General features: G+C 39.0%; 1 protein-coding gene across 2 annotated transcripts in view; it reads right to left on the bottom strand.

The window, feature by feature from the left end:
- The window catches only part of LOC128869643 (voltage-dependent calcium channel type D subunit alpha-1-like), a 141,844-nt gene extending 133,026 nt beyond the window's left edge, over window positions 1-8,818 (bottom strand). Inside the window, exons 1-2 of one of the 2 annotated variants that reach the window (XM_054112215.1) lie at window positions 8,734-8,818; window positions 4,601-4,708 (exon numbers count right to left, since the gene is read on the bottom strand). In XM_054112215.1, the coding sequence (XP_053968190.1) occupies window positions 4,601-4,633 (33 nt within the window). In that variant the 5' untranslated portion in view covers window positions 4,634-4,708; window positions 8,734-8,818. The remainder of the gene's footprint in view (window positions 1-4,600; window positions 4,709-8,733) is intronic. The other variant, XM_054112216.1, reaches the window with a different exon arrangement.
- Between the last annotated feature and the right edge of the window lie 5,732 nt (window positions 8,819-14,550).

Below are 14,550 nucleotides of genomic sequence, written 5' to 3' on the forward strand. Positions count from 1 at the left end.
CGCCATATAATAAGAAAAATAAAAACGAATCCAAAAATTACATCAACGCTAGTGTTATCAGAAGTTCTTGAAGAGATTATGAAAGAAGTCCATTCGAAAACAGTTCGCAGGTCCTTGAAACGTGTCGGATATAGCTCGCGAATGGCTCGAAGCAAACCACTCATCTACAAAGTCAATAAAAATAAAAGGATTGATTCCTGGAGCAACGTTATTTCTTTCCGTATTTAGTATGTCGGGGTCGATTCTGGGTAGGTAGGAGTTTAACCTGCTACAGTGTCCAGAACGTAATTGTGCCAGAGTTAAGCGGGACTCTCGGGGAAATTGGAGCTCTTCGTCTGCAATGGATGCTAATTAACTCAGTAATATCCCTCGCTATCAGACAACAAAGAGAGAGATTATTGACCCGTGGACTCAGAGTCTTTAAAGGTCACACGGTCTAACTATGGAATACGCCTATATCTGAATCTTGGAAGGGTACTTGTTACAGTTCTTGATTCAGACATGGGCAAGGTGTAAAAATTAAATTATGACTACCCCTTTGACACGAAACATTTCATTTCCCGCAACCATGAGAAACTGCACTCAAATCCTCACATAATATACAAGAACCGTGGGTGCCTAAAAGACAAATACAGTGCTTGGGAGATATAAAGTGGGGATCTCCTTTTATTTGTTGTCAAGACTTAGTTGCAGCTAAGATAAAGTATCGACTAGAGGGTAAAGAGGTAGGGACAATCGTTGTAACTTCAAGGGGCATAAGTTCGTGGATTTCATTTCGCTTTGTTGTACAGAACGTTGGCATCAGCCCAACTTTTTGTAACCAGCAGAATATAGGAAGTGATTGATATGACATTATCAAACTACAAAATATTAGATCATATCACTATTTGGAAAGTAACCGATAAAGATTCCCGTCTGACGTTTCCAAACTCCGGACAATAACTGCGATTGAAGAAGCTACAAACACAGTGTGGAGAATTTTAATTGAGAGTTACGAGAAGGTGTGCCCGGAACGTAGGAGAAGAGAGTGTAAGGTAGTCCCTTAGTGGTATCCTAAACTTTCAAAACTCCGAAAAATTTACAGAAAACTTCTCAACAAAACTCTTAAAACTCAGTTGGAAGCGGACCGGACTGCTTACGGTGAACTGAGGAAGGAATGTAAGAAGAAAATTAGATCATCTAAATTGGACTCTTATAGAACCTTCTGCAGTGCACTTGAAACGGCTGAGCTGGATTCAGTGCTCAAACCCGATGGGTATGATACTTATACTGCATCAAAGTCAGAAGTGAACGATGTTCTCTTCTTTTCTTTCTGTTATAAGCTCATAAAAAAGAGACGAATGTGGACTCTCTTAAGCACATAAACTTTAAGCTGGGTGTTAGTGAGCAATATTATGATAAATTGCTTATACCTTAGATTTAGCCTGTTGACGTATCTATTTGACGGTTTAATTTTTTATGGAGTCACCGACTATCTTTCGCGCTGAGCGGATGTCTCTTTTGCTACGGTTTCACATTTTCAGACCGCATATTTCTTCCGCACCCATACTTTCGTGTTTTAGCTTTAATTTCTTTTTACACACGTGTGCAAATCTAGTGGCCTTTCGGCCCAATAATTTAGAGGCTAATCGCTTTGCTCTACTGGATCTTTCTGGAGTATCAGCTACATGTGGACGAAGGTAGTCAATGGGAACCACAGCAGGATGGCATGGAAGAACTACACCATCATTTGAGGCAACATATTCAGCTAAACAATAACAAGATGAAGGATTCACTGAAGGTAATTTGGCATTTATTTACAATTTGCAATGAAAGAAAAGATCTTTTCCAAAACTTAAGGCTTCCTGGGAAGTACAGAGCGGGATGAATAATGTGCTGCATCAAATACGGCAATAAAAATCTGTACAGGGGAAAATCAAAGTAGTTCACCTGGAGAGATTGGCTCTATATTGATCGGGACGATTAGACCAAAGCGGAGGGCAATGTTACCAGATATCATCACGAGAATGGTTGCGGTTGGCCAAAGATCACTAAGCGAAAGTCGATGTTGCGCGAACTAGCAGTCATGACATAGATCGGCGCAAAAACAACAGCCCAGAACAGACAAAGTCAATTCAATCAATTGCGCATGAGACGCGTAGCTGCTCGACTCGTTCCAAAAAGTTGAATTTCTTTAAAAAAATTCATCGGCCACCTTGAAGACATGCTTGAGCAAGTGAATTCGAACCCAACGTTTATCCAACGCATCATAAGAGGTGATGAGACGTGAATATATGAGTTTGGCATGCGAACCAGCCAACAGGCGGCCTAATGGCGCTATCCAACTGAGACGAAACCCAAAAAACCACGTCAAAGTCGATCAAAAGTGAAAGTCATGTTACTCGTTTTCTTTAATTATCATGGTGTTGTGCACTCGAAATTCGTTCCAAATAGTTCTACGGTAAGTGAAGAATATTATTTGGAGAGAATGTGCGTAGGAAACGGCTCAATTTGTGGAAACTCATGGATCTTACACCATGATAACGCACCGTCTCGCAAGGTGAACACTTTGTGAACACTTTTTTGACCAAAAACTCGACAAATATTATTAAACAACCGCCGCATTCACCGAATTTAGCCTCTGTGACTTTTCCTTTTTCTTACAACTTAAATTGCCACTTCGCGGACGCCGCTTTGAGTCGATAGAGGCAATTAAGCAGAACTCGCTGAAAGAGCTGAAGAAGATCCCTTCAAACTCGTTTAAAAGGTGCTTTGATGACTGGGCTAATCGTTGGCGTATGTGCATTCCTTTGAACGGAGCCTATTTTGAAGGCGACAAAATAAATTTTGATGATTAAACAAATATTTTGCGTTTTATCAAACAATGCCCGGTACTTTTTTGACAGAATGTAAATATACGCTAAAAAAATTAAAAATATGCACACCATTTTCTTTAATACGGAACGTATCAATGTGCCCATTGTACTTTAAATTAACCTCTGGACACCATTTCTTAATTTAACAGGGATTTTACAACACTCTACTTGCAAATTATTGGAACAACTTGTGAAAGTATTACAAAGAGATGTTCACTTTAGTTTTCTTATATCAAACGAATTACTTAATCTTTTCTAATTTTCTAAACTAATTTAAACTAGAGGTAAATGCTCCTGGTATATATATTTCCGAATATTAATCAGCCAAATATCGACGGCATTTGGTTCCAACAAGACGGCGGAACTTGCTATACAGCGCACTTAACAATCGATTTACATATTGCAATATTCAAGCCACCATTAACGCGGCGGACATATGCCGGATACCATACTCAGAAAATAAATGCCATGAAATTATTAACCAGATTTTAAAAACAAATTCATTCCAACAATATTTCCTTTTTGCATTGTCATTTTAAGTTCTCAACCTCTAAAAAAGCACCTGATATAATAAATTGCAGGGACAATTCAGGGTGTTCAAAAAGAAAAAAGCTTGAAATTACACAAGTTGTTATTATATTGAACATATTGCTAAAATTTCTCCTTTCATAATAGTAGTCCAAAGAATTCACTATTGAAATTAAGCTTTCGATTCTTTTGTTTTTGGGAATTATGTATGTAAGCAATACATCACTCAATTTTTAATTCCCGGAACATGCCTTAAGGCCGCAATAAAATATTTATGCAACTATGCTCAAAACCTTACTTACTATAGAGCCTACTAATAATTATACTAGACTTATTTCTTTAACTTATTTAATCACCGAAGTTCAAATATTATTTTGAACATATGACCAAACTATATTCACAAGGAGTTTAGTAACACACAACATTTACAACATACACATTAAATTACATCTACAGTCATATTCAGAAACGGGTAAGGTCTTTTGTTGTACATATGTATGTGAATTTAAAACTGATGTTCAATTTGAGTTATGATGATTTGAGCGACATATTTTGTTATTTTTTGCAAACGTTTGTAAGAAGCAGCTGTTATTTGAATAACGTTCAATGAAATGAAAATAAGCCGAATATCATTAGTTAAACAAATTTAGCTCGTATCAGACACAGTTAAGAAATGCAAATACATACAAAAAACGGAATGGTAAATTTAAAACCAAACAGTTAATTTATCATATACTTAAACAAATAACTCCAATTACGAAAACAAATTTTAGTAAAATCATGAAATCAAAAGCAAATTTAGTAATATGAAATCTTCTGACAAAAGCTTTAATGTATAGTGGTAATTACTACATATGTACATATTATTTATATATACATATATATATATATTAATGAATATAAATCTTCGTATCATCGGGTAAATTCTAGCACATAATTGTTGAGCTAAGTAATCCGTAATGAATAATTGTAAATTTAAATAAAAATAGTATAGAAATTTATATTATGAACATTCGCTCATAGGCTAACCGTTCAAAACCACAAATTCGTTTGTCAACACATTGAAATAATTTTAATTTCTTTGTTAATATTTTGTATAGCCAATTCGTTTAGTTGCTAAAGCAGCGGTTCAAAAGGATATATCTTTTCCAACTCGAGAAATTGAAATGTATAAAAGAAAGGAGAAAGAAAATAAAAAAGAACTCACAAAATCATACCTTAAATAACTGGACTCCTATTACGGCAAACATGAATTGCAGAAGGCAAGTCACTAAGACAATATTTCCAATTGTCTTGACAGCCACTATTACACATTGAACTACATGCTATAATAATATAATATTATAAAAACAAAATGAAAATAATATGCTTTAGTCCATATTCACTTTTCCATAGTTATATGAACATATTTACATACATATGTACTTTATTTATGAAATAGGTAATATTTTCTTAATGCTTGGTTCTTATTGATACACGATATAGAGAATACATAAGTGGCGCCATTCGAATATCGCTCCTTTGTTGTTCGCGAATTTTACAATTGACTGACGACATTACAGAAAATAAACAAATCTTTCTGTCCTGGTGTTGCATTGTATCATTCTTAGCTTTCCACTCACTTTCTCTTGTTCTTTTTCTTCCTTTTGTTTGCTTATTTTCTGTACTGACGACTCGGCGCTTGGGATGGCGCAATCTTGTATTCTATTATTTTTGTTATTAATATATTCTTATGTTTTCTTAAGCTATGCATACATGAATAGTATACAGTACATTGAATTGTAAATACATTTAAGTATGTACATACATGATTTATATAATACTAATGGCAGTTTAGATCCAATAACCTTAGTGTATATTAATCGGGGAAAATGCACTTGTGTGTAGATATACTTATATGTAAATAAAACCGTGTCAGTAGCTTAACAAAATAGTTAGAATAAGTGGTTTTATTCTCAAATCTTATTTTGTTATTTAAAGAAAAACTATTTCAGGTCTACGGAAGACATATTTAGTGTATTTTCTTCAACTCTAACTCAAAACTTCGGCGAAAATAAGTATGTACGTGGCGACAAAGCCAATGTACATATGTATGTATTAGAAAAACTGAAGGAACTTTAAACGAAACGGGTATCTAACTCAATAAGTCACTATTTATTTCAGACCCAGTTCCGTAAATATTTAATACAAATCCATTTGAGGCAGTTATAAATGAGAAAAATATAAATAATAGGGTTAGAAAATGTCTGGATTTGTACGTAATCTTTGAAGAAAACACTATCAAATAACGGCGTGGAGAACAAGTAGAGAGGCAGCCAATGTCTCTTTAAGGTATTGGCCTTTAACTATATCGAAACTAGTTGAGCGATACAAGTCATCTCACGGAACTTGTTTTACTCCTAGTATCAGGTTATAAAGTAGTACTCAAAAATAGGTAATTTTGGATAATTTTGCTATTATCGGATATCGTCTGCCATCAGGTGAGTTTAGGTGCGCGCCTATTGTAGAAACCAAAAATTTTAATTTATATTTATTTAACTTTAGATTGCTTTTCTAATTTGTTCTCATGAGATTAACACTCTACCATAAGAACAAATCTTTGTTTGATAAAGGAAAGGATTGGCAAGGGCAACCTTAATCGGACGTTAACCGGAGATGATCTGGCATTGGCTTGGATTTAAAGATACCTTTCAGACACTCATTTTACCCAGAGGCATACAGTTGCCTGCATTTTCGAAAATGCAGTATTGAAGTTGTTCTGCACAATTAACTCTTGAAATTCAGTTTCTGAAGCTAAGGATGATGATTACCAATTTCTTCAAAATCGCTGAGAGCCGGTTAACGGTTTGATATTGGCCAAACCTTTTGAATTTTTTGCGCCATACCTGACACTACTTATATTAAAATACTTTTGATTCAAATGGTTACTTCCACACGACTTTTTTGGAGAATAATTAGCTCACTGGCGAACTCACTGGTAACTGAAATAAAAACAGCTGCGTTACTTTTTAATAACTTCCGAAAAATAAAAATGCGCGTTTATTTTTCGCTGAACGAAAGTGATAAACGACATGATGATAGAGAAAACAGGATAGTTGTGAAGCCTTGACTTCATTTTTCAGCAAAATGACGCTACGACTCATTCTTCTGAGAAAAGCGAGTTTTTAGGCAAAAAAGTATTACAGTTCACGACTGGCCCTCTAAGACTTAAAGAGGGATCTAAACTAACAGGCGACAACTTAATACAGTCAACGACCAAAAAGAAGCTATTAAAGGGGTCCTGGTTTACAATACTTGTACAAGCAAGTGGGCTTAAGAAGGACGAGCAATCGAATGAATCGGATTTGGTTCATGCCTTAGATCGTGACTTTCTGACAGGGCTTCCGGATTTTAAATCCACGGCAGGTAAACAAAGGCATGGTAGATATGTGTGCAATACTTCACCAATATCGAGGAGCGGTATTGATGCATATGCACTTATTCAAGCAGCGAATCAAGGCGAATCACCGTTTGTTTCATCCAGTGTTCACTATTATGGTATGCTTATATGACACTCAGAACTAGGTATTCTCAGGGAAAAGAACCCATCAATTTCCTTTTTTGTGAAGACAAAAAGCGTTAATATGAAAGTGATTGACGGCGTTTCGTCTCAAGCATTTCGAGGGTGGTATGTTGGGACGTATATTAGTGCTAACTGATTAATACAGGTCGATATTGCCACATAGTGCGCGAAACTTTTAGCAACTAACTTAAAAGTTGCGCTCAACGATTTACGACTATTCAGAAGATAAAATAATTCTTTCATTTTTAGTAGTTTCAAACACGGATTTACGTAATGGCGTAATAAGGAAAGAAGTGACAAGGAAGAAGCGTTTCAAATGCAATGGCTTATAAGTAGGGGAAACTGCCGCACAACCAGGCAGTGATGAGTCATCCAAAACATTGTATTGTCTGTTCGATTACGAGGATTCCGAGCAACCTGTTGAATATTTATTTTACTGAAGAGTTCGGACTATAAACAGCTTGAGGCGTTTGCTGGCTGATTTTTTTTTATTGGCATACTTGATAGCCCCACTTGTCCTATCTGGCTTGGGAAAGATAAGAAGACAGCACGTTTTTCTGCATCTACGTAGTCTTCTCTAGGATTAAGATATGGTTTCAGGAAACGATGTATGGAGAGATAGATATCTGAGCTTTAATATCCAGCATGTTGGTTCTATCATGCCAATTTATTCGTAAGCACATTAAAGAAAAAAACACGGTAACTTTACTATAGACACTATTTATGTATGCAAGTCTTGTTTTTGGCAAGTATTGCTTGTGTAAGTAAATAAAACTTCCTTAAGAATCACAAGGTGTCAGAAAATTTAAATTTACTGCTATGAAAAATAGTTTTCCTTCATTCCTAAAGTGCATTTCATATTTAGTACTGCTTTTGACTGTATCATACATCTAATCTAAATGTACAGTACCATATATTCGTACAAACGCACTGTTAATTTTAGTTTTAATAACTTTTCAACTACTTTTACCTCATATTGTTTGTTTCGTTGTTAATGTTGCATTTTAAATATTTACTAAATATAAGAACATGTTCATATAAAGGTATTAACTTAATTATTAATATAAACATATTAACACAACTTTTAATAATTAATTGGTCGCCCATTTTTAATAATAACTTCAAGAAATACGTTTTGGCACTAAATTTTGCGGCAAATTACGGTCCAAATCTTCCCAAGCTTCCTTAACGGCCAATTTGCGCTCTAGTACAATCTTATACCATGTTGGTCTTCTTGCGCCTTTTGTCCATACATTTTGACGGCTAGAAGCTTCAATTTTGCATGCAATCTAAATTTCCGCGAAAAGCAATATGAGTTAAAAGTTGTTGTGAGCAATATATTGAGAAAAGAGAGAGAAGATAATAAAGCTAAATTTAAGAGTGCGTTTATACCAATATAAGTCACTGGAGTTGAAAATGCTGACAACCATATTCTTGGGCGCAAAATTGTTCTTTGCTTTAATCAAGTAGTCCCTTGCAATACTCAGAACTTATATATTCTTTAAATATAATATTATTTTTCTTGAAAGTCTATTCTATCATACAGCTTTATAGATATTCGTTTAAAATATGTAAGTATAAATAGTGGTATAATGTATGTATGCCTATATTCAAATTGTCCCAAATGTTAAGGCAGATAATACGTTAGGATTTTTTCTAGGAAAAAAATTCGTTTACGATATTTTAAGCAAACCTTACATACGGACAATTTTTCATACAAATATCTTACAACAACTAAGAGAAAGTAAACGAAAATCGAATAACAAAATTCGAACTTCTTTTCCTTACCTTAAGTCCCTTGGCACGATTAATGGCACGCAGAGGCCTTAGAACGCGAAGTACTCGTAATATTTTCACGAACGAAATCGCATTCGAACTGAGAAGATTAAAAAAAGAAAGAATAACTTATGTGATTACAGATTCTTTCCACTACTTGTGATATATATAAAGATAAGAAGCATAAAAAAGATTTATGAAAAATCTAAGGATGGAAAGGAAAATGGTGCTTGCATAAAGGTATGTATGTATGTATGTAGTACACAATCAAAATTAATTTTATCTTTTTATAATTTAGGCCATCCACCATATATGCATAAGAGATCATGCAAAGTATGATACAAAACTTGCCTCTCTATGAGCTTGACTCAGAATTTAGGGTATACAGAAGGTGGCACCAGAGAATGAACATCGACGATATAGACACCACACTGAGTTTTGCACCACTCAAAAATTCAAAACACTACATAATATACTAAAAATATGATAAAATGCTGAAAATTAATCCATGGCGGCTATTCATTACATATGTACATAAATGAACGTACACTCCATATATGTAGATAATTATGGCATAATTATATATTTACCTAGAGGTGTCAAAGCCCATAACAGTTCTGCTCTAAAACCACACCTATGTACATATGTAGATGTGTATGTAAATACCAGAGAGCGGCAAATTGTTTTACGAAAATCGACGCTCTGTGAAAAGTGTTCATCGCGCGCTCAGGCCTCTGGTTCATGTTCAACGATGAAGCCTATTTTTGGCTAAATGGCTAAGTCAATAAGCGAAATTTCCGCATTGGACTAAAGAGCAACCCTAAACCATTGAAGATAATCATTCGGTGCAACCTATGAGCTGGAGGAATCATCGGCCCTTATTTCTTGAAAGACGAAGCTGGCGCCAATATAACAGTGAATGGCGAACTCTATCGCGCTATGATAAACGACTTTTTGATGCCGGAAAATGAAACCTGTGATCTTCACAACATTAGGTTCCAACAAGACGGCGCTACTTCCCATACGGCCCGTTTTACCGCGTCGTCATTTAGGTGAGCAATTTTCCTCTTCGGACCAGTGCCTCATTAAGTTGGTCTCCTTGCCGCAAGGATGAGGCTTAACTGTTGGTTTAACCCCCATATTATGGACCACTACGATTTAAGAGGGAAGCTCCCTATCGGTATTGGCTAGCCATCTATCCGCTGAACGGCGGTGACCCTTCAATCACCATGCGGAGATTACCGTACCGACGATCCTACTGTTACCATGCGGAGATTACCGTACCGACGATATGTACTGTTACTCCTTAGCCTGGTTTCCTTCCCTGCTCCCCTAATTCAGGGTTTCACGCGTCACCGTGCCCAATGGATGGTTTGCAGCCAGGAGTATCCGGCTGTATTCTAACGGCACCCTCCTGAAACTTGGTCACCTCAGGAGGCAGAAATACCTTGCCATGGTAGAGGGGACTACCATGGTCGACGTTTCCCCTTTCTTCCCCTAAAAAACTTAGTCCGCCACACTCGCCACGTCGAGCAGCGCGGACGATTATGAAATATGAAATGTATAAAAAAACCTAGCCTCGGAAAACCAAGGCACAACAAAACCATGACCCAATCCCTCGGGAAGGTCTTTCCATAAAAAAGACCATCCATACAAGCGCAGTGAAGCCTGTGGCTAAGCCGGGGCCTAGCTCCCGCTCCGTCCCTTCAGGGACTGCCTCTACGGCAACGAGGCCTCTTGCTGGCCACCATAGTAACAATCCCAACCCTGTCATAAGACAAGTTGGGGACGACACTCCATCCACGTATAGTGTCAGCAGTAGACCCCCCTCGAAACACAACTCTTGGCAAGCAAAATCTACCCTATCAAAGAACAAACGGATCTTGTGGTCCCTGTCCCTCCAAGTGACACGGGAACTCCGGGAGGAGAAACACCCACAGCAACGTCGGCAACACCTTATGGTTCAACCAATGGTTCCTGGTGCCCACCCTTCTGACACTATCACTGCCCCGGGTAGTACCCACCCCCGGAAGAAAATAAGTGCCCTCAGAAAGGTACTATCGTATTAGGGATCCGCCTTCAGGATCCTGGAGAGGTGGTGAGTACATTTTGTGCAACAATCTCTATATTAGTAATATAGGTAATACCCCCACTTTTGTAACTACTACGAGAAGGGAAGTACTACACAACACTTGTGAAGAAGAAAATAAGTGCCCTCAGAAAGGTACTATCGTATTAGGGATCCGCCTTCAGGATCCTGGAGAGGTGGTGAGTACATTTTGTGCAACAATCTCTATATTAGTAATATAGGTAATACCCCCACTTTTGTAACTACTACGAGAAGGGAAGTACTACACAACACTTGTGTCAATGAACAAGGGGCGCAAATTTTACAAGACTGGAGAGTGCCTTAAGACAACTCCTTCTCAGATCATAGGTACCTAATGTACAATATTTCATTACCAACCCAGCAGTGAAAGCCGGTCATAAGTCGCAGACGCACAAAATGGGGGGTGTTTAAAACCACACTGGCCAGCAATCTCCCTGGTGCGACATACCAAATTGACTCGGACCTACAGTTCGACTCAGCGGTTGATGACCTGACCTCAGCATTTCAACAAGCTGCGAAAGCACCATGTCTTCAGAGAACAAGAAGAGGCAACCGAAACCTCCATGATGGTCCACTGATATTGCAGACCTTAGAAAGGTGTGCAGAACTATGTATGATATAACGAAGCGAGGAGAACTAACTCGTGGGATAGATACAAGGAATGCCAACGTAGATTAAAGTATGCCATAAGGGCAGCAAAAACAGCGTCTTGGAGAGGCTTCTGACAAAATATAGAAAGGGTTTCAGAGACTCATAGACTCCGGAAAGTTTTATTAATGAGCCCAAGCAATCTGAGCTACCTCATAAAAGAGAACGACAATTGGACAACTAGCAGTGCAGAAAGACTAGAATTACTAATGTAGATACACTTTCCAGGTTGTCTCTGCAACGAGAACCCCCCAACAGATTTCAAACCATATTATAACGTAAAATTTGCCATTGACAACTTCAAACCTTACAAATCGCCCGGGCGAGACGGAATCATCCCTACTGATCTAAACCATACCTAATCTTCGAGGCGGCGACACGACTCAATTATATCCGCAAAAAAGGGCAGAAGTAAAAGTGGTATTCATTTCCAAAGGAGGAAAAACCACATATACGAAACCGTAGGACTTTCTGTTAAAATCCCTAGACCGGTTGCTAGATATGCATATCTAAGGAAAAATTAGCAACAAGCTATCACCGGCTCAACATGCATACAGCAAAGGCAAATCAGCACTCGCGCTAGTTGACACGGTTGAGAAATCACTTCACTATAAGGAATACACCCTCGCTGCCTTTCTAGACATCACGGGTGCCTCCAATAATATATATCCGGAAGCTATTACAACGTCGCTAACAGAAATGAGAGTAAAGAGTGCACTAGTTTCGCTCTATAAACGCTAATGCTAACTGGGCGAACGATAAGCGCCAATCTGGGTGACACACCCACTAAGAAATTCCCGATCAGGGGCACACCCCAAGCTGGGGTAATCACTCCTGTGAAATTTAACAATAATCTTCTTCAAGAACTTGAAAAAATGGGAGGGAAAATAATCTCATTTGCCGATGACATTGTTATAGTAACCTCGGGGAAACACCTTCGGAAAAACCGGAAATGATACTATTTAGCAGAAAATATAAGACTGGAACACCTGATCCTTCCAACGTTAAGGAGGCCCTCCTCTTCCTCTGCTACCACCAGCTGGTACCGCATCAAATACTTTCAGAGCCGGAGCGTTTGTATCCATTCGGACGACATGACCCAGCCAACGTAGCCACTGAATCTTTATTCGCTGCGCTATGCATACGTCATCGTAAATCTCATACAGCTCATCGTTCCATCGCTTGCGATATCCGCCGTTGCCAAGCGTCGCTTCATCGGATGTTGTCATCGGCCATGCTTCTTCGCCATACCTTAAGACGTGCATTATGAGAGCCTTGTAGAGTGTTAGTTTTGTTCGTCGAGAGAGGACTTTACTACCCATTTAGTCCAAAGTAGAACTTGTTGGCAGGAGAGACTCTACGTTGGATTTCAACGCTGACATTATTATAGATGTTAACGCTGGTTGCTAAATATGCGAAATCTTTTACAACCTCGAAATTATAACTGTCAACAGTGACGTCGGCGCCGATACGCGAGTGCGCCGACTGTTTGTTTGAAGGCAGGGGGTACTTCGTTTTGTCCTCGTTCACTCCTTTCTGTACTGTCGAATGCAACTTTGAAGTCGACGTGAAGATGGTGTGTGCTGATTCTCCTTTCTTGAGTATTTTCCAAGATTTGGCATATTGTGAATGTCTAGTCTGATGGTAGAACTTCTAGGCCTAAAGCCACACTGATAAGGTCCAATCAGTTGGGTGACGGTGGGCTTCAGCTTTTCACACAATACGCTCGCTAGAACTTTATAGGATTGCCGGATCACCCCTCTTATGGATTGGGCAGAGCACACTTAAATTCCAATCGGCAGGCATACTTTCCTCCCAACAAAGATTACGGTATCGGGATCTTCACATTTTCTGTCACATGCGCAGCTATCACTATTTACAGGTTTGAAAAGTGTTCCCTTCATAATTTAAGTATGCTCTGGATGTCAGTCACCACATCGCCGTCTTTGTTCTTACAGGAAAACGCCCCGGTTTAAAAACCTTCTGTAAGCCGCCGAACTTTGTAGTAGAATTTTCGGGCGTTGTTCCAACTGGCCAGTATCTCAAGCTCCTCACACTCACGTATTTCGGCATTTCGTTTCTTCTTTCAAATAATATGTCTCTCTGCCTTCTTTAGCTCTCTGTAGCGATCGCACATGGCTCGCGTTGCGCCCGATCGCAGCGTGGCTCTATAGGCGGCTGCCTTTCTTTCTGCGGCAGCACGGAATCCGATTTCGTTTTCGGTGGTGGTACGTAGATAACGAAAAATGTTGCTTCATTGTTCGTAAATGCCGGTTTGTTGGGTAGTACTCTCTGAAAGCTGGAGTGAGAGTCCAGTGGCGAATCTTCTGGCTGCCTGTTGTGATTGTAGCCTTTCGATGTTGAACATTCTTTGCGTAGGTAGATGTACGTTTTTTGCTGCACAGAGGCGTGTGCGCAGTTTAGGTGCAACAAGGTAGTGATCCGAGTCGATGTTGGATCCTCGGATCGTACGTACATCAAATACAGGAGACAGTCAGGTGGCGTGGTGTATCTTCTTATGCTGGAATCTGGTGTTGCAGACTACCATATTTCGGGCCCCGGTCGAAGTCGATCACCCTCTGTTCGTTGCCGGATGTTTCGTTGTGCAGGCTGAATTTTTCGGCTGTGGAACCAAAAATTCCCTCATTGCCCACCCTGGCGTTGAAGTCGGCAAGAACGATTTTTATGTCGTGGTAGGGGCAGCATTCAAAGGAACGTTCCAAGCGCTCAAAGAAGGAATCTTTGGTCATATCGTCCTTCTCTTCTGTCGGGGCGTGGGCGCAAATTAGCGAGATGTTAAAAAAACGGGCTTTGATGCGGATTATTGCGAGACGTTCGTCCACCGGAGTGAGCGACAGTACTTGGCGCCGAAGTCTCTCCCACAACAAATCCAACACCGAATTTGAGCTCCTTTACTTGGCAGCTGTAGTAGACGTTACAAGGTCCTACTCTATTCTTGCCTTGTCCCGTCCATCACATCTCGTGAATGGCAGTGATGTTAGCCTTTACTCTCATGAGGACATCAACCAGCCGGGCAGAGGCACCTTCCCCATTGAGGGACCGGACATTCT

Source organism: Anastrepha ludens, chromosome X (genome assembly GCF_028408465.1).
Source record: "Anastrepha ludens isolate Willacy chromosome X, idAnaLude1.1, whole genome shotgun sequence".
Classification (NCBI taxonomy): Eukaryota; Metazoa; Arthropoda; class Insecta; order Diptera; family Tephritidae; genus Anastrepha; species Anastrepha ludens.